General features: G+C 35.4%; 1 protein-coding gene across 1 annotated transcript in view; it reads left to right on the forward strand.

Annotated features, from left to right (window-relative positions):
* The first annotated feature begins 591 nt into the window (after positions 1 to 591).
* Positions 592 to 27,490, forward strand: part of Smp_157410 (hypothetical protein) — a 43,894-nt gene continuing 16,995 nt past the window's right edge. Inside the window, exons 1-29 of the mRNA XM_018796088.1 lie at positions 592 to 887; positions 920 to 1,001; positions 1,034 to 1,207; positions 1,240 to 1,495; positions 1,536 to 1,722; positions 1,758 to 1,978; positions 2,637 to 2,857; positions 5,088 to 5,399; positions 5,483 to 5,835; positions 5,991 to 6,250; positions 7,507 to 7,900; positions 8,714 to 8,880; positions 9,518 to 9,700; positions 10,824 to 11,036; positions 12,096 to 12,308; positions 12,453 to 12,713; positions 12,800 to 13,075; positions 14,171 to 14,584; positions 14,629 to 14,775; positions 15,028 to 15,368; positions 16,954 to 17,044; positions 17,361 to 18,011; positions 18,111 to 18,308; positions 18,418 to 18,573; positions 19,068 to 19,259; positions 19,923 to 20,148; positions 20,197 to 20,467; positions 24,168 to 25,184; positions 25,988 to 27,479. Of these exons, the coding sequence (XP_018650335.1) occupies positions 647 to 887; positions 920 to 1,001; positions 1,034 to 1,207; positions 1,240 to 1,495; positions 1,536 to 1,722; positions 1,758 to 1,978; positions 2,637 to 2,857; positions 5,088 to 5,399; positions 5,483 to 5,835; positions 5,991 to 6,250; positions 7,507 to 7,900; positions 8,714 to 8,880; positions 9,518 to 9,700; positions 10,824 to 11,036; positions 12,096 to 12,308; positions 12,453 to 12,713; positions 12,800 to 13,075; positions 14,171 to 14,584; positions 14,629 to 14,775; positions 15,028 to 15,368; positions 16,954 to 17,044; positions 17,361 to 18,011; positions 18,111 to 18,308; positions 18,418 to 18,573; positions 19,068 to 19,259; positions 19,923 to 20,148; positions 20,197 to 20,467; positions 24,168 to 25,184; positions 25,988 to 27,479 (9,210 nt within the window). The 5' untranslated portion in view covers positions 592 to 646. The remainder of the gene's footprint in view (positions 888 to 919; positions 1,002 to 1,033; positions 1,208 to 1,239; positions 1,496 to 1,535; positions 1,723 to 1,757; positions 1,979 to 2,636; positions 2,858 to 5,087; positions 5,400 to 5,482; positions 5,836 to 5,990; positions 6,251 to 7,506; positions 7,901 to 8,713; positions 8,881 to 9,517; positions 9,701 to 10,823; positions 11,037 to 12,095; positions 12,309 to 12,452; positions 12,714 to 12,799; positions 13,076 to 14,170; positions 14,585 to 14,628; positions 14,776 to 15,027; positions 15,369 to 16,953; positions 17,045 to 17,360; positions 18,012 to 18,110; positions 18,309 to 18,417; positions 18,574 to 19,067; positions 19,260 to 19,922; positions 20,149 to 20,196; positions 20,468 to 24,167; positions 25,185 to 25,987; positions 27,480 to 27,490) is intronic.

Consider the following 27,490-nt stretch of genomic DNA (forward strand, 5'->3'; position numbering starts at 1 on the left):
CCCAACTAGATGTGTCCACCAAAACTAATGAGGTCAGCATAAAATAACGAAGACTTACTGAGCCATTCATTTTGGGGATTTATTTACTGTCACAACGTTAAAGATGAATGATGGGAGACTACCTAGACCTACTAAACTCGGAACCCACCTGGTGTAAAAGATAACTTTACAGGCTTAAAGGCTTTCTTTTCAGGGAAAATGGGTAGTTTGTAGCAGATTTGAGACATTTTTACCATAAGTGTCACAGCAACAAACTCAGCCTGGGGTTTCGTGTTTGCGCCATCTGGAGCATCTTTAAGATGGAGTTCTTCAGGAGGTTCGGGAAAGTCCCAGAACACTGATGGAGTGCTTTACTGAGAGATTGAGGGATGTAGCTTATTTAGATTAACCAAAGGTTTATATAATTAGAGTTGTGATAATCTTTGGTATTCAATCTGAAGACGATTCTAATCCTTCAGCTGAGCTGTTTTTGAAACAAGAAGAGCATCACTTGAACTTTTAGTGACAATTTCAGTACGAAAATTTATTGTGTCAAGTTCTTAAGCTTATCCTGAATTAGTAATCCCACTTTCAATTGTACGACTCTCAAAAAGAGTTGGGCGCGTTATTCACAAATAGCTACCCAACGTAACTGTCGTTTGCATTTATGGCAGATACGTCGGTTGATCCCGTTGCTAATCCATTACCGCCAACTGTTTTACTAGCTGATATCATAGTTTTCAGCAAATATGTGCATAAAATCGTATGCACTCTCTTGGAAGAGACCAACGACGGTTCGTTAGTGTTAGAGTCAACTTTAAATGACCCGAGTTGCCAAGAGCTAATCAAAAAGTTCATATCTGATGCTCAAGTTCATTCACTTGTTGTTCAGAAACTTTCCACCAGAGGTAATAATGACGGTTTCAGTTTTATACTTTAGACGATGATGATGAGTCAACAGATTCCTGTGTTTCTTACACCATCCTTCCTGAAGTTAGATTTACAAATAACAGAGTCCAAAGGTAATGATAATTCCCTACGTAATTATTTTCAGTATCGTATTCATCAAACGGGGAGGGGTTTTAGAGGCCGATAAGAGCTTCAGTTCTCAGTTGAGATTTTTGAACTTTTCGGATGGCTCTCCATATGAAACGTTGCATTCAACTATCAGCAATGCGATAAGTCCCTTCTACAAGTCTTACATCCGGGAATCTGGGAGAGCTGATAGGTAGGTAAACGATATTCCCTATAGTTTTCTAGGGATGGGGACAAAATGGCACCAAGCGTGGAAAAAACGATGACGGATTTGGAGATGGGTCTCCTACACCTACAACAAAACATTGATATACCTGAGATAACCTTGTCAGTTCATCCTTTAGTCGCACAGGTGATCAAGCAGCGCGCAGAAGAGGGGAAACGAGCAAAGACGTCAGATTTCGAAGACAAGCTTGATGATGCACAGTTTCTGAATGCCCTTCAATCTGGAGTGAACAGATGGATCAAAGAAATTCAAAAGGTTTTTCGTTACTTGTTTACTTACTGCTGAAACCATTCAGGTCACAAAGCTCGACCGTGATCCTTCATCTGGGACTGCATTACAAGAGATTACGTTTTGGCTTAATTTGGAACGCAGCTTATTTCGAATACAGGAAAAAAGAGAGTCCCTGGAGGTTACGTTAACTTTGGACATTCTGAAACACGCTAAAAGATTTCATGCCTTAGTTAGTTTCGATACCGACACAGGTAACTCTTTCTCTATAATTCATCGGCCTTTTAAGGGTTGCAAAGAGCTTTAGGGACTGTCAATGACTACAACCCTTTGATGAAGGATTTCCCTCTGAATGATCTTTTGTCAGCTACTGAACTAGATAAAATCCGTCTAGCTGTACAATCAATCTTTACTCATTTACGCAAAATTCGTAATACGAAATATCCTTTACAAAGGGCTTTACGTCTAATCGAAGCTATTTCCAGAGATCTCACTTCACAACTGTTGAAGGTACGTTACGTTCATTGATTTGAAGTATTTTCTTTACTTATGAGGCTGACTGGACACACATTATCTATGAAAACATACCTATTAACGGATAATTTCGATTTTCTTGACATAAATAAATGTACTTTGCCCTATATTAGATATCGGAATTGCACTACTTGACTATTAAACCATTCCATACATATTTTTATATCCTTATGTTTTTTCGTTGCTTTAAATAAATCATCTGAAGATAGTATTAATTTGTTTAACATCAAATGGTGGTCAGAAAACTTGCGAAATTTTCAAGCTTATTCCGGGTTTAAAACAAGCCTAAGTTTTAATGTATGTAACTACTCAGTCATCAAAAAATGACTGGAATGATGGAAAATACAGTATTTAGTGTGTGTTCGTTTTTCATATGACCATGAACAAGGGTTTGGTTATGTTCAGTGTTTCGGTGAGTAGTAAGTTCTGTTTCATTACATATCTCATTTTACAGGAAAGTTTGTGTTTTAAAGTTTGGTAGTTTTCACGCTAGATGCATCTAAACACTTGGCCTCTAGGTTTGTAGAATATTATGGGGATGCCACTTAGCATACTCAAATGCCATGTAAATTGTAGAAATGTAGAATAAATTTAAGTTTGGGTCTGTAACGTCGCAAATTTTGACTTCATTTAGGTTTTAGGTACACGCCGTCTCATGCATATGCCTTTTGAAGAGTTTGAAAGAGTAATGGCTGCTTGTTTTGAAGTCTTTTCAACATGGGACGATGAGTACGACCGACTTCAAAGCTTAATGCGGGATATAATTAAGAAAAAGCGGGATGAACAACTACGGATGATATGGCGAAGTAATCCAGCCCACCGTCGACTACAGCTGCGTCTGGATCAAATGAGAAAGTAAGTGCTCATGCCATTTTTGTTTGGTCAACCTAATCTTGTCACTACGTTTCTCGTTAACTATATGGTAGATCGTTTTTTGTGCGGTTAAGATACTTCCAGTTCACATGAGCAAGGCAGACAATTTTGTCGGGGCCTCTGGCCCAAAGGCTTAGTTGGGTATATAATGAGGTAGCGCAAAAGTAATGTCTGTAGTACTTGTCAACAAATAGTTTTGCACACTTCTGTACTTCAGGGTCCTGGACCCTATGTCCACCACTATCTTTCACTAAAAGTCTTCCGACTCCGCCTGGAAAACCTTCCTTAGACGTTCAATACCTGCCCACACCCTCTGTTTTGAGGAAGAATCCTCACCACTCAGAACCAAATATAACTTTTCTATCAAAAGCTATAATCGTATTGTCTTTTGCATGTATTTTGTCACATTCTTGTTTATTATTGCCTTAGTAGTGTAAAAACAATCACGAATGCAAACATGAAGGACGTTATTACTATTATTTATTATTTAAACACACATTGGTACAAGGAGGCACCAAATAAATATGCGTCACATAAATCGTTCGATTTGAGTGAGTGCTGGGATGGTGTCCGGATGCCCAAACCGAAACAGGTGGTTGTCTCAGGGGGTCACCCGCAGCCTTTGACCTAAAGGTCTGATCCACAAGGCAGTGGAGCAACATCAGGAGATGCAGTCCCATGGTAGCCGGTGACCAATAATTGGTTCATAGGCCATTTGTTCCCTCAGGGTACTGAAGCCCATATGCACCATTGGTTTGGAATCAAGGTTTTCAATTCCCATGGGTGGACCCTCCGTATCCACCAACCCGGTTAAAGCGCCGGACATTCGCTTTTCGTCCTCTCAATTTCGTAAACAACAGTAATTCCACGAGATGGCAGTGAGTGGGACTTCCCTGGCAGTGATTGTATGTATGTGGCCATGTGAGAGCATTTGGAGAGAGAGAAAGAACAGACTCTCCCCACTCTCGGCCATACCAGGGCATTTGGACCTTATATAATGCACTGTCGATTTAATTTACCGTTCTTCACATCAGTAAATGAAGAAAAGATTAACAATATAAAAAGTAAATTAATTGCAATAATTACATCAGTAGTAGTAAGCATCTGATCATAGGAATATAGTTCAGAAGCTGAGTGTGATTGACCAGGATAAACTAGTGCTGAGCTGAAGATTCAGATCTGAACGTCGCCATATTTTGAACGGCGTCTCAAGAACTAACCAGATAATTTAGTCCTCCCTTCGTGATATAGGAAGTATGAACAATCATTTCATCGAATAATGTCACGTTTTGGTCTAACCACCTCTAATATAGTTTCAGCCTACCACACTGGCCAGCATAATGGGCCAAAATGAAGAATGACTGGGTTCGCTTCGCATTGTCAAATCACCTTGGTTGCTAAGAGTTCACAACTCTATAATCCGGTTTATCATTCCTACTTATTATCATGTACCTGTTGAATGGTTTTACCATGGATGATCAACACTTCAGATACATGATCAAACACTAGCAACATATATGTATTTCTTTTATAGTCCTTGTTTCACAGCTATCAGGTAATACAGATCAGTCTGTTGTTCAGTATAATCGCTGTTTGATAAACTAATGGACACATCACCTATGATACACACTCAAACCATATCCCAAGCTGATTATACCTACTATGTTTATAATTATTAATTAGTTATAAATTAATTATATCTGACTTATAAGTAATGATTTAACTCATTGGCTTGAAACGTTATGGAATATATCTCAGAATAAAAACCAGTAGCAATTCTGTTATGATTTTTGCTTACATCCTTTGTAAAAGTGAAAGAAACTGCCTTAACTGAAAGGATTATTGGTCACATTTTTATCTGAACTGTATCACTGTACACTATTCTTGTGTACTTTCGTTTGTTTAACTATACTCCTTTTTCTTGCCTTGTTCTTTCTGTGTCACCTCTATTTGTAGTGCGTAGTTTTTTGCTACCAACTTTTACCGGAATGTATGAGTATTAAATAAAAATTAAAATAAACTAAAGTAAACTAAATTAAAGTAAACTAAAAAAGTACGATCATAAATTAAAAAAGATGTGATCAGAAATCCGAAAATTTTTTTGTATCTTAGATATGTCTGGATTTTTGGGTATATTTGCTAATACAATCTTCAAATGCAATGGCTTTCATGATGTTAACTAATAAAAGTTTCTTATTTTATATAATCTAAGGTTCCGACATCAACATGAACAGTTAAGGCAGGTAATAGTTCGCGTTTTAAGACCTGCACGTAGTGCTCAAGCAGATAAAACCAAAGATACGCCGGCTGAGTCGAATAACCTGTCAACTATCAATGGAGTGGTTGTAAGTGAGAGTGGTGGCAAGATTCTTCCAAAAGCCGTTGGGAAAGAACAACCACTTCTAGATGCATCAGATGCTAATGCAATAGAAGAGGTAAACTTAGCTTATGAGATAGTGAAGGAGATCGATTGTTTGGACGTTACTAAAGAAGGTAGTGAAGTGTGGGAAGCGGCAGTTAAACGGTAAGTTCTAAACAGATTCGGTTTATATCTAATGCTTAGAGAATATATTTATATTTCTCACGCGAAATCCTCTGCACTTTTAGGTATGATGAACGGATTGATCGTGTGGAAACTCGAATAGCTGCACGTCTTCGAGATCTCCTAGGAACTGCAAAAAATGCTAATGAAATGTTCAGATATTTTTCACGTTTCAATGCCTTATTTGTACGTCCACATATACGAGGTGCTATACGCGAGTACCAAACACAGCTTATACAGCGCGTTAAAGATGATATCGAGGCTTTACATGCTAAATTCCGAGTACAATATACGTCTAGTAAGGCTTATCATATGACAAAACTTCGTGATCTACCCCCGGTCGCTGGATCTATAATTTGGGCTCGTCAAATAGAGCGTCAACTCAATGCTTATTTAAGAAGGGTTGAGGATGTTTTGGGTATGTTTAACGTCATTTTAATCAGGCTGTAATTTGTCTTCTCTTAACGATTTGTTGATTCATCAATGCGCTTTGTTTTGTACTGACAGTGTATTTATTGTGTTGTGTAAATTGCATCGGACTCTTGATATTTATGGGGTTAATTGTATTTTTAGGCAAAGGATGGGAACATCATCGTGAGGGACAACTTCTTAAGGCCGATGGAGACAGTTTTAAGGCTAAACTAAACACTAATGAACTTTTTGAAGATTGGTCACGAAAGGTTCAGCAGAAGCAGATTTCCGTTTCTGGTCGTATCTTCAACATTGAGCCTATACGGGCTAAAGTCGCTACAAAAGAAGGAGAAACACAAACCATAACTGTTCTGAAGTTAAAAGTCAATTTTCAGTTAGAAGTAATAACGCTTGCCAAGGAGGTTAGTCTGCATATTGAATAATTCCCACAAGTATTTAAAAGATTAGATGATTAATCATGTTACAATCGTTTATTGTTATGATGTAGTAGTTAAACTAATATATATTGAATATATTTCAGACATATTTCGTGTGTGTATACCATTGATTTCCGAATAATTTTCCTTGTTTGAAATATAATTTTGCGTTTTATGCAGACATTTCACTGCACTTTATAATCTTGTATTGTGTTGTTACCGAGTCTGATTAACGTTTTAAATACACATTTGACCAAGTACAGATTCACTGAGCATCAATTTCAGGAAACTAAGCAACTACATATCTTTGTAAAGTTTCCGTATGGTAATGTATCATGACCTTTTCCAGTTGTGTAAGCATCTCAGATGTTCCACGGAGGTGTGAATTATTTTTTTAATGTCGATGATAAAATCTGAGATTTCAACTGTTTGAGATGCTATGTCCCTGAGCATTTTATTATTTATTTATTTAAACACATAAATATTGGTACAAGGAAGCACCAGATAAATATGCGCCTCACAAATCGAATGAGATTTGTGTGAGGGCTGTGATACTGCTCAGGTGCCCAGACTGAAGCAGGAAGTTTGACGTAAATTCTGTTCGTTAACTTTCATTGTATTTAAGCTGTAATTAAGTGTTTAATTTCTAGTGAATTTTCTTTGTATTATTTCCCCATGACTTTGTTTAGTAGTAGTTATTCAGTTAATAAAACATTGTAATTAACAATCATTGATTCGATATATAACTAAATTAACCTGAATGTGAATCTTCTTTGATTTCCTTAGAGAAATCTTAATTAGTCTTTATGAGTAGCCGCGGTTAGAAGGGAGTAGAGTTGTTGTATGCTACGTCACAGTTGTCGTTATTTAAAACTGTTGTAGCGCACGGTGTTTATACTGATAAACACTTTCTATACATGAGCTTTGGTACTCGAGAGAACGGACGAGAAGGAAGAAATTGTATTTAGCCAAACCGAATTCTATATATATGTATATATGCCTGTCAATGACTTGTTTTATCCCTTGGGAAAGAAAACCATTTCTTAACCAGTCACGTTCCGTTATCGTTTAGCAATCTCTCTTTTCGGATTCAGCTGAAGGAGTTGGAACTGGTCCACATCATTAACTAATATCCCCCTGAGTAGCATAGGTTGTCGCTATCAAAAGTAAATAAGTTGTAAATAATTCATTTGGATGATTTTTATGCATACTTTTCATTGTCTAAATTGTTTTCCATTTAGGTACGAAATATGAAATGGCTTGGCTTTCGTGTACCTCTTGGAATAGTTAATAGAGCTCATCAAACCAATCAGCTCTATCCATATGCAATATCACTTATCGAAAGTGTGCGAACTTATGAAAGTGCTTGCAGTAAAATAGAAGAAAACCAACGACAAAATCTTGGTCTTTTATGTGCTGGAATGCGACGTGAAGTTCAGCTCCTAATAGCTGAGGGAATATCTTTAGTTTGGGAATCGTATCGTTTAGGTTTATTTGTTCAACGTTTTGCAGAAACAGTATTACAGTTCCAAGAGAAAGTCGATGATCTTCTAGTTACCACTCGAGAAATAGATAGGGAAGTCAAAGCATTAGAAACCTGTGTTTTTTCCAAGTCGGTTTTCGAGGAGATTCTAGGTAATTTGATGCTGAGTTTTGTGTTTTTGAGTTTTCCTTCAGCGTAACACCTATTTTAATCTCAGACAACAGTATTGTGCATACTTAAAAATCCACGGAGTAATGTACTAAAGATACGTGCTGATTCCTCTGTAATTTCTAAAAGTCTGGTTTACGTGCATATTCTCGTTTATCATTTCGAGTGACTTCTATTATCTAGTCACTATTTCATCGTCAATATACAGTTCCTATATCTGTGATTTGATTTTCCTTTGACAAATTACTAGTCAATCTAACTATGAACTGTTAGCGGGATATAGATTGGATTAAAAAATGTCCCGTGCAGGATTGTGTCGGGACACAATAATTGCCCATTTCTTAACCAATCAGCGCCAGCGGATACTTGAAGAAGACCCTAGAATCTTGTGTAAAAATTATAAATATGATAACGTTTTTCTTACTGCGATCATTAGGTGAACAGAAATGTACAGAATAAGTTTCAAAAAGAAATAAATCTCCCTTGCTTAGTTTTTAAAATCTAACATGTTCATGACTTGCCATATTCTTTTTTTTCAAATTTTATCTACAAAGATTCTATCATCAGCATTTTTATCTTGTTTTGTGTACCTTAATTTAAGGCTGTAATTCTTAGGATGTGCTTGATATCTAATCTAAGTGTAGATTATGCAGAATAAGTGAATGAAACGGTTTCTTTAGGGCGTCTTTGCTTCCTTTTATAAACTATGTTTAGCCTAGCATAAAATTAGTATGATGAGATTGAATATTTACCTGTTTCGTAAGATTTCACTAAGAATAATATTTTTTTGTATATAGGTAAAATCCAGAAATCGGTGGACGAATTAAATCTGCACCAATATTCAAATCTTCCCCAATGGGTTGCTCGTTTAGATGAAGAAGTTGAACATCGTCTGGTTGCACGCCTTGAGGCTAGTATTTCTGAATGGACACGTGTTTTATTAGGTCAGAAAGACCAGTTCGATGTAAGCGTATCTTTATACTAATTGAATTTTATTTATAAGATGCTTTTCTAGCGGTACTTTAATAATATATAAGAACGATTAAAAAGTAGCTTCTGTAGAAATGGTGTTATCTAAAAGTTACTGTAAACATGTTTTCTGATGATACAGAAAAGTTTATTAGAATGGAAATAAGGTTACGTTTGGATATGATGTTACAAATAAATATATTTCAGAGGATCGCTTTTGTATTCATCTAGTCTTGGTTTAGTGTGATATATTTGTGAAATCAATTAAACAATCAATTGATGGCTCCATTTTCCGATAATAATTTCTCTTTATCACTTGTAAAGAGATGGAGTTAAATATCGTATGAAGGATTTGTACACATTTGTACGCAAATGGTTTCTGATGCTTTGCTGAAACCTTTGTTGAGGAATGTTTGAGAATGAACTAGATATCTTTCATAATTCCATCTAATGATTGAGGGATATCAAGCTATTCATCTTGTATTAAAACGGAATGAGCATTTTCGGTTTTATTCTTAATGAAAGCCAATACTTTCCTATTATGCATTTTATGTAATTTTCTTGTCGTAAAATTATAATCTATTTTCAATTTTTAGGCAAATGATTCGGATGATACTCATTCGACATCACAGTCCAAAAATCGTTTAGGTGGTGAACCGCAAATAAAGGCCCTTGTTCATGAACTTAGAATAACCAATCAACAGATTCATTTACATCCTAGTATTGAAGTAGCTCGAAATGAACTTATAGTTAATCTAAGCGCTTGGGAAAGCATAGTTCTGAGTCTACCACGAATTCAACATTCACGGTATCAGGTAGATCGTGCTTTTTCATTTCTTTTTATCTTCTAGTTTCCTTTTAAATGCAATATTTGTGACTTTATATTTCTTACAAAAGTTTGCAATTTGTCATGTGAAGACGCGGGAAAGTCTTATTAGCACTAAGTAACTTCTTCAGTCACCTTTAAACTCTAGCATGTTTCATACTTACATTCTTGTTGAGGAAGGATTAGGAAAAAGTTTCCGAGTTTGTTATAGTTTTAAAGATAAATAAAACAATAATTTAGAAACTTACAAAAACGTGTAAGTGTCAATTATACTTTAAACAAGCACTAAAAAAGAACCAGTTTTCTTTTAAACTGAAATAAACATATACACCCTACTTTGTTAATAGTAAAAGGATTTATCAGTTTGGTATTAATGGTGTTAGATATGACCAATATTATTGATTCAGGATTCTATAGATATGAATTATCAAACTGCAACTGTAGTTTATGGACAACCGGGTCAAAAGTAATAGAGAATTGGGAAAACGGCGAATAATTTATCAACGACAAATTCGGAATAGTGAAATATATATATATATATATATTGATAGTTCATGTATTAAGAAAGAGCTTATAAACAAGGTAATATAGAAATATCATGAACTAATTACTTAATAATTCCAAATTACGAATAAGTATTGGTTCACCATATAACAGTTTTTAAAGTTCCGACTTCTTGAATATTTGTTTTGTTATAACAACTCTGTTATGCATGAGAAATGTTTTCCGTGTTATTTCAAGGGGTCGTACTCCGAACAAACTATAGAAAGATCTAAAAATGTTTCAATCGGAAGTTATCAGTAGTAACATCCTTGTGAAGAAATATACTGTCGATTTGACAAACAAATTATACTTCATATACCCTTCCTTTGTCACCCATTAGGTTAGGTGATTGTAACTCACACTGAAGAAACCTAATTTTACTTCATATCACTTACCATATGTTTTTGCGTCTGTTTTTATTGTTTATTGATTATGCACTAAGATACATTCAAATTCAGGGCTTATTTACCCAGTCTAGGATATTTAGTATAAATTTCAAATGGGTTAAATAAAATAATATAAATTCACAAAACTAGGATATTGAGTATCATTATTATTTGGCGATATAGGTTGGAATTGATTCAGAAACCGATACACAGAAAAATTATAAAAAGCTAATCTATAAACTAAAGAATGGGGGAGAAATTTTGGCCAAAGCTCATGAAGCGATTGTTCAGGTAACTGGTGACGCAAAAGAATATGTCAAGACATGGACAAGTTATCAGGCGCTTTGGGATTTGCAAAGTGATCAGGTTTACGGTCGTCTTGGTTCTGATACTCAGGTGAGTTGCTTTTCTATTCAGTTGCGACGAATATACGGTTTTAGTCTGCTTTATCTTGGACTTTTCTCTCATTTATTTGCATTATGAGTTTTTTTATCCTAGGCTTTTCGGTAACTAATGTTTTTTCCTAAGTTTTTACTTATAAATTAGTTACCAAATATCAAGTGAGATAATACTTAGAATTTTAGTATTAATTAGTATTTTAGACAGAAGTTCAACTACCATTACTCACCTCAGAAACATAGTATATCAAATATTATAAAGACCTAGGGGTCGTATTCACCAAAAATAACCTAAACAGCTCTGTACTTTTAACATGTAGTTTTATTTTTTCTTCATCCTGGAGTATTAGTTCCGGCTTGATTATGACCATCAGGCTAATAAATTAAGGTTAAATAATTTGAGTTTACTTTAGATAACGATACAAGCTGACTTATCTTGAGAAAATTTAAAACTCATTGAGTGTTAAACGTATATTTTTTGCCTTTGAACTTCTCTACACATTCTATATTTTTACTGAATCAATAGCCAAATCCTCAGGTTATGAAACGAACAAATCAATTACTAATCACACGACGCTGGGTCACTTAGACCAGTGAGCGAATTGCAACTTTATTTCATGATTCATAGCTACATGTGTATTGCTGCATTCGCCAAAAATTTACAAATTGTTATGTAGAAGTATTATGAATTTTCTTAAACTAGTGCAAGTTGGTAATCGTTTAAAAAAATGTTGTATTCGGCTTTTAAAACATATCATGCTTGGTAATGCTACTTGTCTCATCAAACTGAAGTACTTAAAAGAAGTTTTTAACTTATCATCCAGTAGGTGAAAGTCAACTTCTTTCACCATCGATCAAAACTTCCATAGAAATCTAAAATAGTTTCTCTTTCGTCCATTTACTTGTGTGTACTGATACCGAATTTCATATTCATTAATTTAAGTTTTATTTAAATGATCAACAATTATTTCCTAAAATAATTAAATGACTGATCGAATCGGTAAGTTTTTTACGAGTACCTTTAACAAAAATACTTTATTGTTAAAAATTTAAATAGGTCTGGATGAACCTTCTCGATGAAATCAAAAGTATGCGTCAACATTTTGATGTTGCAGAAACTCAAAAAGCATTTGGTCCAATCATTATAATGTTTGGCAAAGTTCAATCTAAAGTCTCCTTGAAATATGACAATTGGCATAAAGACATTTTGAGCAAGTTTGGAAGTCATTTGGGTTCTGAAATGCAAGACCTATTCTCACAAGTATCTAAGGTTAGTAATTTCGGTTTTAAATGTTAACTCCTCAATTCGTCGTACTATAAAGAACCCATCAAACAGATTTATTTTGCAACATCTTTTTTATTACTTACATAATTAAATGGAGAGAGAAATTTATACATTAGTTATTTTCTTCAGGCCCGCCTCGATCTAGAACAACAGGCCATAGAAGCTGGAAGTACTGGTGAAGCTGTTAATGCTATCACTTATACACAGACTGTCAAACGAAAAATGAAGGTGTGGGAAAAACAAGTGGAACTCTATCGTTCTGGTCAAAATATTCTCTATCGTGATCGTTTCCAGTTCCCTTCAAATTGGTTGGATTCAGAAAATATTCTAGGTGAATGGAGTGCATTCCAAGAGATTTTACGACGAAAAGAAAATAGTATTGGTACTCAAGTAAGTAGTTTGCAACAAGCCTTTCATTTTCAACAATACAATTTTTGAATTGAGGTATTACCTTTTACTGTCTTTACGTATTTTAGGTGGCCAGTCTTCAAATGAAAGTTGTAGCTGAAGATAAGATTGTTGAGGGTAAAACCTCTGAATTATTATCATCTTGGGAAAAGGAGAAACCAATTGCCGGTAATCTAAAACCGGAAGAGGCTGTCAATCAACTAACTATATTAGAAGGGAAGTTCAATCGTCTACGTGAAGAACGTGATAATATTCAACGTGCTAAAGAAGCTTTAGAATTGACTGAATCCGGTTTACTGTCACCAACAGAACAACGTGTACAAGTGGCTTTTGAAGAACTTCAGGTAGGATTATAACACTTAAAAACAATAAAAGACTCTATATCTATCCATTATGTTTGAACATGTGTGTTCTACGTAAAATGTGAACAAGTACACTCAAAGGTTCTTTTATCTTCGTGTTACCCAAAACAGATCATCTGAAAGATTTTGATTATTGTTTAACTCATATATCAAATACGGGTTCGTTTGCTTAGGTCCAAGTTACATTATTCGTGTAAGGGCTAGTGATTGATGCTACTCGTTGATATCAACAGCTATACTCTACAACTGTGAAACTTAGCTTTTAGAACTGTTTTCGTCCACCATTGTCTTCGGAGGGTTACTTATATTTAGTGGTAAAATTGTGTAATTAATACCGTTGTTCGGAAACGTGCTTGAGCATAGTGAAGATTATTATTTAGCTGCTAATGTTATCTTAAAATGGGTTGGATAAATCTTACTTATAACATCCAAGTAGCTTTTATAATGAGTATTATGTCATACTGTGTGCCTTAACATTTGTAGTAGGATTAGCACTGGAAACGCTCCAGTTTAGTCAAATGGAATGACATCGATCCATCAGTTATGTAAAATTCGTAAGACATCCAAAACTTATGGCTGAACGTCGTTTTTGCTATTGCGGATGCTTATACCCTAAGTTACAGCGTGGATATAAACATATTTTTGTGCTCTTGATATCAAATTTCTTCATCCATGTTGAACCACTGAAATCTACTCTGGTCAATAGATCAATCAGTTTGTAAGATACCAACAATCATTTGATTGTTATTTACGTCGAGTACTACGATGGAGTTTCTTTTATAAGTTGAATAACATGATTTAAGTTTGTTTTTGATTTGTCAAATATCCCCAACTTTCCCTGAAACTGTTCAAAAGCATTGACGATGTAGGATTTAGATGTTTAATAATGAGTATTTAATTTAAGGCCATCTGAATAATGTAGGTTCATTAACCAGTTGTGAAAAACTATATAGTGAATTTGGAGCTTTATCACCATATTAATTACGTATGTGGGCTTTTCTGTATTTAGATGTCAATTTATTTGTGTATAACTAACGGTTCTACCAAAGTATTACTTGACCATATTTGTTATTTTAGGATCTCAAAAATGTTTGGCTTGAATTATCCCATGTTTGGGAACAAATCGAGTTAATGAAAGAGACTCCTTGGCAAACTGTCCAACCGCGCAAGCTAAGACAACAGTTAGACGCACTTGCAGGACAATTAAAGGAACTTCCAGCGCGACTTAGACAATATTCATCTTATGAACACGTCAAACGAACTCTTCAAAATTATGCCAAGTCCAATGTTATGATAGTGGAATTGAAGTCGGAAGCATTAAAAGATCGTCATTGGAAGTCTTTAATGAAAAAACTTAACGTCAATTGGACTATGTCTGAATTAACACTTGGTCATATGTGGGAATTAGATCTCCAACAAAATGAGGCAGTAATTAAAGAAATCTTACTGGTTGCTCAGGGTGAGAAAGCCTTAGAAGAATTTCTTAAACAAGTAACTTAATGCTTAAAATTTTCCTAATACTTTTTTCATAATAGGTCACTGAAGTATGGAAGAACTATACACTTGAACTTATTCCCTATCAGGATAAATGTCGACTAATTCGCGGTTGGGACGATTTGTTTAACCGCATCAAAGAACATATAAACAGTTTGAGTGCCATGAAGTTATCACCCTATTTTAAAGTAAGTTTGGTTTTAAATATTATTGATCGTCACTGATCATATATTTGGTGTCTGTATATTTTGTTAAAGGAAATAAACTGTTGTGTTAAATGCTAGCACATTACTAACGCTTTGATAAATAAGGATTAAAATACTTATGGAATATAAATCCCTTTTCTGCATTTTGTAGATTACTCTTACACTCAAATTTTTGAATTAAAATCTCGTAATCATTTTTGCCACTGAAAATCTCTTTGCTTTATATGTACTTAGCAATTTGAGGAGGAAGCCTTGGCCTGGGAAGATCGTTTAAACAGGATTAACGCTTTGTTTGATGTTTGGATAGATGTACAACGTCGTTGGGTATACCTTGATGGTATTTTCGCAGGTTCTGCCGATATCAAAGTTTTATTACCTCAAGAATCACAAAGATTCCAGAGTGTGAGTACAGAATTCCTTGGTTTAATGAAGAAAGTTTCAAAGTCTCCTCTGGTTATGGATGTACTAAACACTTCAAATGTTCAGCGGCAACTGGAGCGATTGGCAGACCTTTTGTCAAAGATACAACGCTCTCTTGGAGAGTATCTGGAACGACAAAGATCATCTTTTCCGCGGTATGGTTTGCCACTTTTCCGTGTTAGCAGTAGCAATGTAATAATATTATCTTTGTTATTATCCAACTATCTTAGGCACTATCAATGATCTGATATAATCAATTTATGAATAACATCTGTCTTTTGTTTTTACTATATTCAATTTAGATTTTATTTCGTCGGTGATGAAGATTTACTGGAGATTATCGGTAACAGTAAAAATGTACCACGATTACAAAAGCATTTCAAAAAAATGTTTGCCGGTGTTAATTCTATCAAATTAAATGAAGATAATACGGAAGTTCTAGGTTTATGCTCGAAGGAAGGCGAAGAAGTAACTTTGGTTAAACCGATTTCCATAAAAGATAATCCGATTATTAATGATTGGCTCACTATGCTTGAGCGTGAGATGCGATTTTCTTTGGCTACGTATCTAGGTCATGCTATACAGGAATTACAAGTACGTGTTTCAGGAATTGTATTCGTTGTTATTTTCTGATTTGTAGTTCCTCAGCTGTTAGTTCACTAGTTTTTTTGTTATTTTACATTCGATACCAAAATTACTCGTCGTTTGCTAATTTTCAGTGCTGTGTTAAACCTTAAGGAAGGTTAATAAATGCCTCTAATGCTTCTAATCAGTTACTGCCTTCCAAAATTTCCTCTAAGTTTTGAGAGTCGGTTTTTAAAGAAATATTTTTTATGAATCTGATTGTCCAAAAAACCAAGTGACCACTAATTTTAGTGCTTTTCCCAAAAGTTTTTATGATCTAGATTAGCTTCCAATTTATCTTGTAAGAAGTGTCATATGTTACTTAAAATTAACTGTATCATTAAGGGTCATATGTATAAGACGTTTCTGGTCTATTTAAGAATAGTTTTCAGTAGTATTAGTCGTATTGTCGTGATAAGTTTCTTGGGAGCAAACCGCTAAATGTTTCTGTATTTACTGTCGGTAAGGTCTGAACCGAAACAAAACGGTATTACTCCATTGCTAGTCTTTTTTGTGTGATGATTGATTAACCTTTAACATGGTCTTGGTTTTAAATATGTCTCGAATCAGTTCTCATTAGTAGACTAATTGGTCACTTAGTAGCGAAGTGTCATATTTTCAGTGCTGATCCCAATTAAACTAAGTTGCTCATACTTAAAAGTGTTTAATCATAATTTGTATAGTTCATCAGTAAGGTTCTCAATCCTGGAACTGAACAAAACAGACCTAAATGTTTAGAATATGGCTTTTGACATATAAGTCGTAGATACTAGACCTATCTCTGGAGCGTTTACTTGGTAAACCTAGTGTTTATTTTTTACCGACACTAATATGATTGAGCGTTCTGTTGTCCAAAAGTTAATTAAGTCTCTAACGTCGTGCTGCTGATTATAGTTGGTACTATATGTCATTTTATCGATTCAACATGCATCTATTATCTTATTTTCAAATTCCATAAATAATCGTGAAATTTCATAGATAAGCAGGATCATAAGTTTAGGATGTTATACTCATTCGGAATAATTTACACCAACATAAGAGACGATAGTATGCCATTTTGTGCAGGGATTTCTTGTCTTGCAAATCTGTCTTCCTCATCAAATATTGTATATTTAGTTTTTATTACGTCGCATCACTTCTTTGTATTTGTGTATGTATATACATATATGTACAGACATCTGGTTACCTTTATGGATCCAATGCTCATGTAAGTTAAATCCAGGACTTTCTAAAGTTTACTTTATGTTGTTTGTTCTGTTTGTCCATTCGATTCTCAAACATTTTCCCCTGCATCATTTTAGATGTTATCTTCTGCTCTCTCATAGTCTTGCCTTATTGTTTTCGCTGTTTTTACTGTTTATTGTATAGTATTTCTGTGATTATTATACGCATGCTTATATCTGCTCGTTTATGTTGTAGTCAATGCAGCTTCTTGTGAACTTTTTCGACAGTTATCGAAATTTGTTAACTATTTATTATTTTAAACATTATTAGTTGTTATATTAGTAATTTTATTGTTTTAGAAGTTGAAGACTGCACAAGATATAGAAAAATCTGGTTTTCTGGCATGGTTAGACAAATATCAAGCACAGTTAGTTGTTTTGGCTTCTCAAGTCATCTGGTCTGAAGCTGTTGACAACGCTTTAAATGCTATGAAAGGTCAGAGCAGTTCAGCTCAAGATAGTCCCCTTCAAAAGTGTCTGACATCTGTTGAAGGGATGTTAACTGTACTTGCTGATTGTGTTTTGTATGAACAACCACCTGTTCGTCGACAAAAATTGGAACATCTTATCATTGAACATGTTCATCAACGAGATGTTATTCGTAATCTAATAAGAAGCGATGTTAATTCACCTCGTGCTTTTGATTGGCTCAGTCAAATGCGCTTCTACTTTGATCCAAAACAATCTGATCCTTTACGACAAGTTTCAATTCAAATGGCTAATGCAAAATTCCAGTACGGTTTTGAATATCTGGGCTTGAATGATCGCCTTGTTCAAACTCCACTTACTGATCGATGTTATTTAACTATGACGCAAGCTCTTGAAGCTCGCCTTGGGGGATCGCCATTCGGTCCAGCTGGAACAGGGAAAACTGAGTCAGTAAAGGCTTTGGGAACTCAATTGGGCCGATTTGTTCTTGTTTTTAATTGCGATGAAACATTTGATTTCCACGTAAGTTTTCAAACTCCATCTTGTCATTGTTTTTTTTGTCGAAATGATCAAGCTTCGTAATAACCTAACGTTAATAAAACCTGTTCACAATTTCTGTAGGCGATGGGTCGAATTTTTGTTGGATTGTGCCAAGTTGGAGCTTGGGGATGTTTTGATGAATTCAATCGCTTGGAAGAGCGAATGCTTTCAGCTGTTTCGCAACAGGTACAAGGTATTCAAGAGACTCTTCGAGATATGGCATGCTCACAAAAGAGCTCTACCAAAGAATCTGTTACTGTTGAGCTTCTTGGGAAACAAGTAAGTTTTCATATTTTATTAACCACTGATTATTTAGTATTTGTTTGTTTTCAAATTTATTTACTTAAATATTCGTGAACCAATTCTTTTAAATTATGTGTTATGATAGGTTAGTGTTCATCCTGATATGGCTATATTTATCACTATGAATCCTGGATACGCCGGACGTTCTAATCTCCCAGACAATTTGAAGAAACTCTTCCGTTCATTAGCTATGACCCAACCGGATAGACAGTTGATTGCACAAGTTATGCTGTACTCCCAGGTAATAATTAGTTTCAATTTGTTAGTTAGATGTTTAATAGTATCTTTTTATTATGATAAAGTTGTATTGGACATCAGAATATTTAAAGCTATATTCCTTATTGTTCAGTTTTATATGTTTCAATCAGACATCTGTTGTTTTAGTGTCATATTGTCATATAATGCTTACGCCTCATAAATCGTTTTCTGGGTTTTAGTCTCCTAACAAATCATTCATTGATAGAACTTATACATTGATTAGCATCGGTACCAAGGATATTTATCATTGATATATTTACTTTAAACAACCTACAACAGTAAACCTATTACAAATTTCGCTATTGGATATTTTTTCTTGGATTTCATGATACTAAATTTGAAATTGTAGTTCTTTCAGTTACTGACTTGATAAAACAGTTTCTTGTGTATTAAAGGTTTTCAAGGATTATATTTTACTTTTATTTCTACTCAATCTACTTATATTTTTACCACATTTAATTCTGCCTTTTTTTGCAGGGCTTCCGAACAGCTGAAAAATTAGCTAGCAAAATTGTCCCCTTTTTCCAACTTTGTGATGAACAGTTATCTGCACAATCACATTATGATTTTGGTTTAAGAGCTCTGAAATCAGTACTGGTTTCAGCTGGTCATGTAAAACGAGAACGTATTCGGAGACTAAAGGAAGATATATTGTCACGTGGAGAAACGGTTAGCATTTATATATTGCATTAATGGCATGTTACGTGTTTTGTGTTACAGAGTAAACCTATTTTGTGTGGTGAAATTGTAGAAATGCACATCGTTTCCTTGACCGGAGGTTTTTTTATGTCTGCACTATAAATGGGAAGTGCTTACCTTTCATAGACATCTGCCAATTTGATATTGGTTAACATATTTAAGGTTTACCTATTTTGTGTGTATTGATTGGAACTAATCAGATTAACTGTATGACAGTCTTTAACGGTTTTTAAACTTATCGTTTATTTGATTTAGTAATATCTACGTTGTGATTATTTTGCTTTACTTCGTGCTCAAGGTACAATTCGTATGTGTTCAAATTTTCATCTTGTTTATATTTGAAACAACAGTTTATGCAATAGCAAGTACATAAACCTTGTCCGAATTTCGAAAAAAAACTGACCAAAAATAATTTTGGATAATAATAATAGTATTAATAATACTTTCTACTCCTGATTTGGACTTACTGACTTAAGTATTTTTATCAGGTTCATAAAGAGAATCGCAGTTTTCTATCTTTATTTCCTGAAATTAAACGAAATGTCTTACATTATTCTATTATTTGGCATTTCTAACATGCCTCCATCCTACTGTTATTTTTCCTCACTATACTTTTACTCTGTGCTCATTTAGGTCAATGAAACATCAATCGCAGAGTCTTTGCCTGAACAAGAAATACTTATTCAATCAGTAATGGAAACAATGGTACCAAAATTGGTCGCTGAAGATATTCCCTTACTTTATAGCCTACTTAACGATGTCTTCCCTGGAGTTCACTACTCCCAATCCGCTATGGAGAAATTACGCTGTGAATTACGTCGTGTTTGTGAGGAAATGTATCTTGTGTATGATGAATCTGGTCTTGACAATCAGAATGGTAGTGATGGTGTTGTATCATTAGCTGGAGGTAATTCAGGTGCTAGCCTATGGGTACAGAAAGTTTTACAACTTTATCAGATCACATGCATACATCATGGGCTCATGATGGTCGGACCATCAGGTAGTGGAAAATCTACAGCTTGGCGTGTACTACTGAAAGCTTTAGAACGTGTAGAAGGCGTAGAAGGAGTTGCTCATGTAATTGATCCAAAATCAATCAGCAAAGAATCACTTTACGGCTGTCTTGATCCCAATACACGCGAATGGTCGGATGGTCTATTTACTCACATTCTAAGAAAGTAAGATTTCCTCCTCAAATGTGGAATATTCAGGCTCATTTCTAATTTACATATACTAATGATTTTGCACTCTTTAATTCTTGTTATATATATATATATATATATATATATATATATATATATATGCCTAAATAAATGGTTACTCTGGTTGTCAGAAAAGACATTGGCCTCGTGACTTTCGAAATAACTTGGCTTTCGCCATGAGGCGTCATAACTCATCTAAATGAAGACCTGACTCCCAGGGCAGAGATTAAATGGTTTGAATAATTTTTTCTGGTTAGCGTTTTTTCAGCGAGTTAGCGTTCTACGATATTGTTAAACAGAATGAATGACTCATTAGACGCCCAACTTCGAGACCAACAGGCTGGACTCCGTAAGGATCGATCGTGTACAGACCAAATCTCAGCTCTACGGATCACTGTGGAACAATCAAGTGAATGGAATTCGTCACCCTACATCAACTTCATTGACAACGAGAAAGCATTTGATAGCGTAGACAGAACAACACTATGGAGGTTTCTTCGACACTACGGCGTGCCTGCCTGAGAAGATAGGCAATATCATACGGAATTCCTATAATAGATTAAACTGCAAAATCGTGCATGGAGGACAGTTGACAGACTCGTTCGAGGTAAAGACTGGTGTCAGGCAAGGTTTCTTACTCTCACTCTTTCTCTTTCTCCTGATGATCGGTTGGGTTATGAAGACGTCAACATCTGGTGTGGGGAAGCACGGGATACAATGGACAGCTAGGATGCAGCTGGACGATTTAGACTTCGCAGATGACCTGACTCTTATATCACACACGCAACAAAAAATACAGGAGAAAACGACCAGTGTAGCAGCAGTCTCAGCAGCAGTAGGTCTCAATATAAACAAAGGGAAAAGCAAGATTCTCCGATACAATACGGTATGCACCAATCGAATTACACTTGACGGAGAAGCTTTGGAGGATGTGGAAACCTTTACATATCTGGGCAGCATCATTGATGAACACAATGGATCTGATGCAGATGTGAAGACACGGATCGACGAAGCAAGATCAGCACATTTACAACGGAAGAACATCTGGAACTCAAAACAATTCTCAACAAACACCAAGATCAGAATTTTCAATACAAATGTCAAGATAGTTCTACTGTATGGGGCGGAAACGTGGAGAACTACGAAAGCCATCATCTAGAATAAACAGGTGTTTATTAACCGTTGTCTACTCAAATTACTACGGATCCATTGTCCAGATACTATCAGCAACAACCTACTGTGGGAGACAACAAACCAGACTTCAGTGGAGGAAGAAATCAGAAAGAAGCGCTGGAAGTGGATAGGACACACATTGGGGAAAGCACCCAACTGTGTCACAAGACAAGCCCTCACATGGAATCATGAAGGCCAAAGGAGGAAAGGAAAACCAAGGAACACATTACGCCGAGAAATGGAGACAGACATGAGAAGAATAAGCAAAAATTGGATAGAACTAGAAAGGAAGGCCAAAGACAGTCAGTCAGTCAGCTACGACCTAGGACCAGGCACTTATATGCATCGGTCCAAGTTGCCTTACCTCATTAGCACAACAAGATAAACACCAAACTCATAGAAGTAGTTAATTTAGTGGTGGTTATATATAAAAGAAAGATTGTATATAAGGATACAGTACAGGAAGAAAGACAGATATGAAGCAATTTTAATGTCACAGTGTCGTGGTAATCGGTGTTCAGGCATACGTAACACGTGGTCCAACCATCTCAGTTGATGAAGAATAACATCCTCACCAACTAGTTTACTATCATTCCCTAACACCCTGTGTCTAACCTCACTATTATTTACACGGTGATTCTAGCAGATGCGAGCAATATTTCTAAGACATCTGTGGTCAAATACTAGTAACTTACGAGTATCTTCTACTCTTAATGGCCACGTTTCGCGGCTGTAAAGTAGAACAGAACAAACTGCCGCGCAGCATATTTGTCCCTTAATTGATGGACGGATATCTCACCTTCGCCATAGGTGACGTAAGTTGGCAAAAGCCAAACGAGCTTTTTGAATCCGTGTTGAGATTTCGTCAGACACCAACCCACTAGAACTGATCAGACTTCCAAGATAAGTGAAGTTGTCGACGCGCTCGACTACTCACTCCCTCCCTATCCTTAGTTCAGGTGTTGACGCAGGCCAGTCCTGGAGTAACAATTTACATTTAGATGGGAAGAAACGCATCCCAAACATCCTGGCATTGTTACTCAGTGCTATCAAAAGATCCTGCATTTGATCAGCGTCTTCACCAAACAGGACTATGTCATCTGCGTATTCTAAGTCGCTTAGTGGAGCCCCTGGTAGGAGATGAATTTCTGAAAATTCAGTCGACGAGAGCGTTATTTCCAGCAGTAGGTCTATGATGACAGTTTGCCATAAGCTATCACTCGACTAGTAGTGTTCCAGTAAAGAGTCTTTACAAGGTTTACGTTCTTCTGAGGTACACCTTCCAATGACACACTCCCACTGAACCTCTCGGTCTACAGAGTGTGTTGGAGAATGCTGGTCGGCGGCCTATGCTCCATTAGGGGTAACAGGCCTAAGTATATATATAGTCAAAGGAAGAAGTATTTAAATGGTCATGTCAATCTTTGTGTTTGTTTAGTTTAAATCTCACTTTAAATGCTTAAATAAAGAATCTTGGATTTCCAATACGGGAAAAGTGTCACACAAGGTTTTTTTGTTGAAAATCTTGCCACATGATACTGACTTCAAGTTACATTCTTCGTTGTACATAACAAAAGATCATAATTTCATCTATTTATGCGATCAAAATACTTTTTCTGTGGTAGTGTTTCTAAGTTGCGTCGTACATCGACGAAGTTGCAAACAGTATCATTGAACCATTCATTCTTTATTCGCATTTTGTGGGAGCTACGTCGTTGGCCCTCAAGCAGCTTCATTGTAATATTTCACTCTTCCTGTCAACCAATTTATGCTATTTAATAAACGTGTAAATGAACATTTTCAATTAGGTTTACTCATAAGAAAACTTTAAAGGATGTAGTCATAAGGTATTGTTTTGTCGTGTGCTTGAGAACAAAAGCACTTTATCACAAGAACTGTGATATTTTTACTCTGATCTTTTCATTCATTTTAGTGTGCCGATTCAAATGTTAACTATTTTTATTCAACATAATTCACCTCATATTTTTAACAAAAATCCCACGCTTCTGAAGTTTCATGTAGCACTTAATTATTTAGTTTTATTGAACACCAACCATTTGGAGAGGTGTTCCAGTTTTAGACGTGTAGTGATGATTTATTTGTTAGAACATTTCAATAGTGTATATAGTCGACACAGTCGTATAGAGTCTTTAGATATGTATCGTGACTCAAAACTGATTAGATAGAAATATAATTGGTTAGCTTATCAAATCATTATTATTTATTGGATTCCCAACATTATTTCACGAAGTCTATTTCAAACCATCATATAAAAATGCATTAGTATGCTTCACATCTAGATAATTATAATTATCAAATGTTAAAATTCATGATATTTCACAGGCGTATGTACAAACACATCTAAATATCCAAAAAACGTTTTTCTTTAGTGAACATGTTTTTAGCATAAATTACACTTCTTAAAAAGTACAATCATTAGATCGCCTTGCTCGACCTGTTTTCATTGATAGTAATTTATACTTCATACTCTTTCCATTTTTAGAATTATTGACAGTATTCGTGGCGAGTCCTTCAAAAGACAATGGATTATTTTTGACGGTGATGTCGATCCAGAATGGGTAGAAAATCTCAATTCAGTTCTGGATGACAATAAACTTTTAACACTACCTAATGGTGAACGTCTCAGTATTCCACCAAATGTTCGTATAATGTTTGAAGTGCAAGATTTACGTTATGCAACACTGGCTACCGTTTCGCGTTGCGGAATGGTTTGGTTTAGTGATGATGTCGTCTCTCCTGAGCTCGTTATGCAACATTTCTTGCTTCAGTTACAAAATGTCCGTATCGACGAAGGCGAAGAAGAGGCTCTTGGTTTCGGCGCTGCTACTGCCACTACTGTTCCCACTAGCCCTACATCTAGCAGACATCCTAGTCTTATTGATGATACACCACCAACAAATGTAGCTGTTAGTGCTTCGATGCAGCTTCAACGAGACATTGCTTCAATATTAGCTCCATTCTTTGCTGAAGGTGGTTTAGTCGCAAGATGTTTGGAATATGCTAAGGATCTTGAGCACATAATGGATTTTATGCCTTTGAGATCATTAACAAGTCTCTTCTCTATTCTTAAACAATGTACTCGAAGCATTTTAGCCTACAATGTGACTCACCCAGATTTTCCAATGTCATTGGATAAAGTTGAGTCGTATGTTACAAAATGCCTTATAACAGGTATAATTTGGTCTCTTTGTGGGGACGGGAAATTACATGTTCGCGAACAACTTGGCTCGTATATTCGTGAAATTACTACCGTTCCGATGCCTCCATCTGGTACACCTGTAATCGATTATGAAGTTGCTTTGTCTGGCGAATGGCAGCCTTGGGCTCAAAAAGTTCCAGTAATCGAGATTGAAACACATAAAATAACATCGATGGACGTTGTGGTACCGACTCTGGATACTGTTAGACACGAAGCTTTGTTGTACATGTGGTTGGCGGAGCATCGTCCGATGATTCTATGTGGTCCTCCAGGATCTGGAAAAACCATGACACTTTTCAGGTAGCCTTTTTATAAAATTACTTCTTACTTCCTGTCGAAATTTTTTATTGAGATTATCATTCTACAAATTTGAAAAAATGTTTCTGTTACTGCAGTCATTTATAGGATTCCATATTATGCTTAAGTTATATATTTGATAATTTCACTGCCAAGTATATGTTTGACAAAAGTACTGTGGCCTTTTAGATCATTCAAACTAAGCATTTATGATTAAAAGAAGTAAATTTTTCACTATATAGTATAACAGTTGGTTATTTAATTTAAAGTATATATTCAAAGTGACACTAACGCAAGACATACAGCAACTAATTAGTTTGATAACCAAGATGCCTATAAAGTTATTTTAAAAGACAACTTTATAAACTGAGCAGTAATTTGAATTTATGCTGTAAAAGCAGTTGTGTATTACGGACGTAACTAATATAATGACAAACAATTCTTACAGAGTATGTCTTACTCAGTTGATTTGTCCCGTAATTCAAAGTTTTCCAACTGAAATAAATGAAAATCTGCAGCTTTTTTAGTTTATGTTTTATGCCTTAAAAGTTCCTCATAAACTTATTTCGAATATTGTCTTTTGTTTACTCACACTAACGTTAGTTGAGATCATCTATTTAAACTTATCGCACTAAATAATATTACACGTTCATTTGTATCTTGAATTGTGCAATTATTCCTAAATAATTACTTTCAACGTATTTTTATTACACCAGAAACTGAAATGTGTAGACTAAATGTTAATAAATAATTCATTTTTATTTTAGTCTTACATATCTTTACTTTTTATTGTTTTTACTTCTCAGTGCATTACGTAGCCTACCAGATATGGAGGTAGTGGGTCTTAATTTCTCCAGTGCTACTACTCCAGAATTGATGTTAAAAACATTTGATCAATATTGTGAATATCGTAAAACACCAAATGGTTTAGTATTGGCACCTGTTCAATTAAATAAATGGCTAGTATTCTTTTGTGATGAAATTAACTTGCCTAATGAAGATAAATATGGCACTCAACGTGTTATTAGTTTCCTCCGACAAATGGTTGAACATGGTGGTTTTTATCAAACTACAGATATGCAATGGGTAAAGTTTGAACGTATTCAATTTGTCGGTGCATGTAATCCACCTACTGATCCCGGTAGGAAACCACTTTCTCATCGCTTCTTACGTCATGTTCCCGTTATATATGTTGACTATCCTGGTGAAACATCGCTAAAGCAAATATATGGGACATTCAATCGTGCTATGTTACGCCTTCTTCCTTCGCTTCGTCCACAAGCTGATGCACTAACAAATGCTATGGTTGAATTTTTCTTAATGTCTCAAAAACGCTTCACACAAGATATGCAACCTCACTATGTTTACAGCCCTCGTGAATTATCGCGATGGGTTAGAGGTATACATGAAGCTTTAAAACCTTTAGATAGTCTCCCACTAGAAGGTTTGGTGCGGATATGGGCTCACGAAGCGTTACGATTGTTCCAAGATCGTTTGATCGAAGAATCTGAGCGTCAGTGGACTGATACGAACATAGATGAAGTAGCGATAAAATATTTCCCTACAATAGACCGTTCTGTAGCCCTTCAACGACCAATTCTATTTAGTAACTGGTTATCCAAGGATTATTCATCAGTGGAGCAAGGACCATTGCGTGATTATATAAAAGCACGTCTAAAGGTGTTTTATGAAGAAGAATTAGATGTACCTCTGGTATTGTTTAATCAAGTTTTAGATCATGTTCTTCGAATTGACAGAGTTTTTCGTCAACCACAGGGCCATTTATTGCTCATAGGAGTTAGTGGGGCTGGTAAAACTACTCTGTCGAGATTTGTTTCATGGATAAATGGATTAAGCGTATTCCAAGTTAAAGTGCATAATAAATATACAGCAGAAGATTTTGATGATGATTTAAGAAATGTTTTACGTCGAGCTGGTTGTAAAGGTGAAAAGATTACATTTATAATGGATGAATCAAATGTTTTGGACTCCAGTTTCCTTGAACGTATTAATACACTTCTGGCAAATGGGGAAGTTCCTGGTCTTTTTGAAGGAGATGAATTCTCAGCTTTGATGACACAGTGTAAAGAGGGAGCTATACGCGAAGGACTCATGATCGACAGTCATGAAGAGCTATATAAATGGTTTACATCTCAAATATGTACTAATTTACATGTTGTTTTTACAATGAATCCATCAGCTGATGGTCTGAAAGATCGTGCCTCCACATCTCCTGCTCTATTTAATCGTTGTGTTCTCAACTGGTTTGGTGATTGGTCTTTAGAAGCTTATTATCAGGTAAATTTTCG

Source organism: Schistosoma mansoni, chromosome 2 (genome assembly GCF_000237925.1).
Source record: "Schistosoma mansoni strain Puerto Rico chromosome 2, complete genome".
Taxonomy (NCBI): Eukaryota; Metazoa; Platyhelminthes; class Trematoda; order Strigeidida; family Schistosomatidae; genus Schistosoma; species Schistosoma mansoni.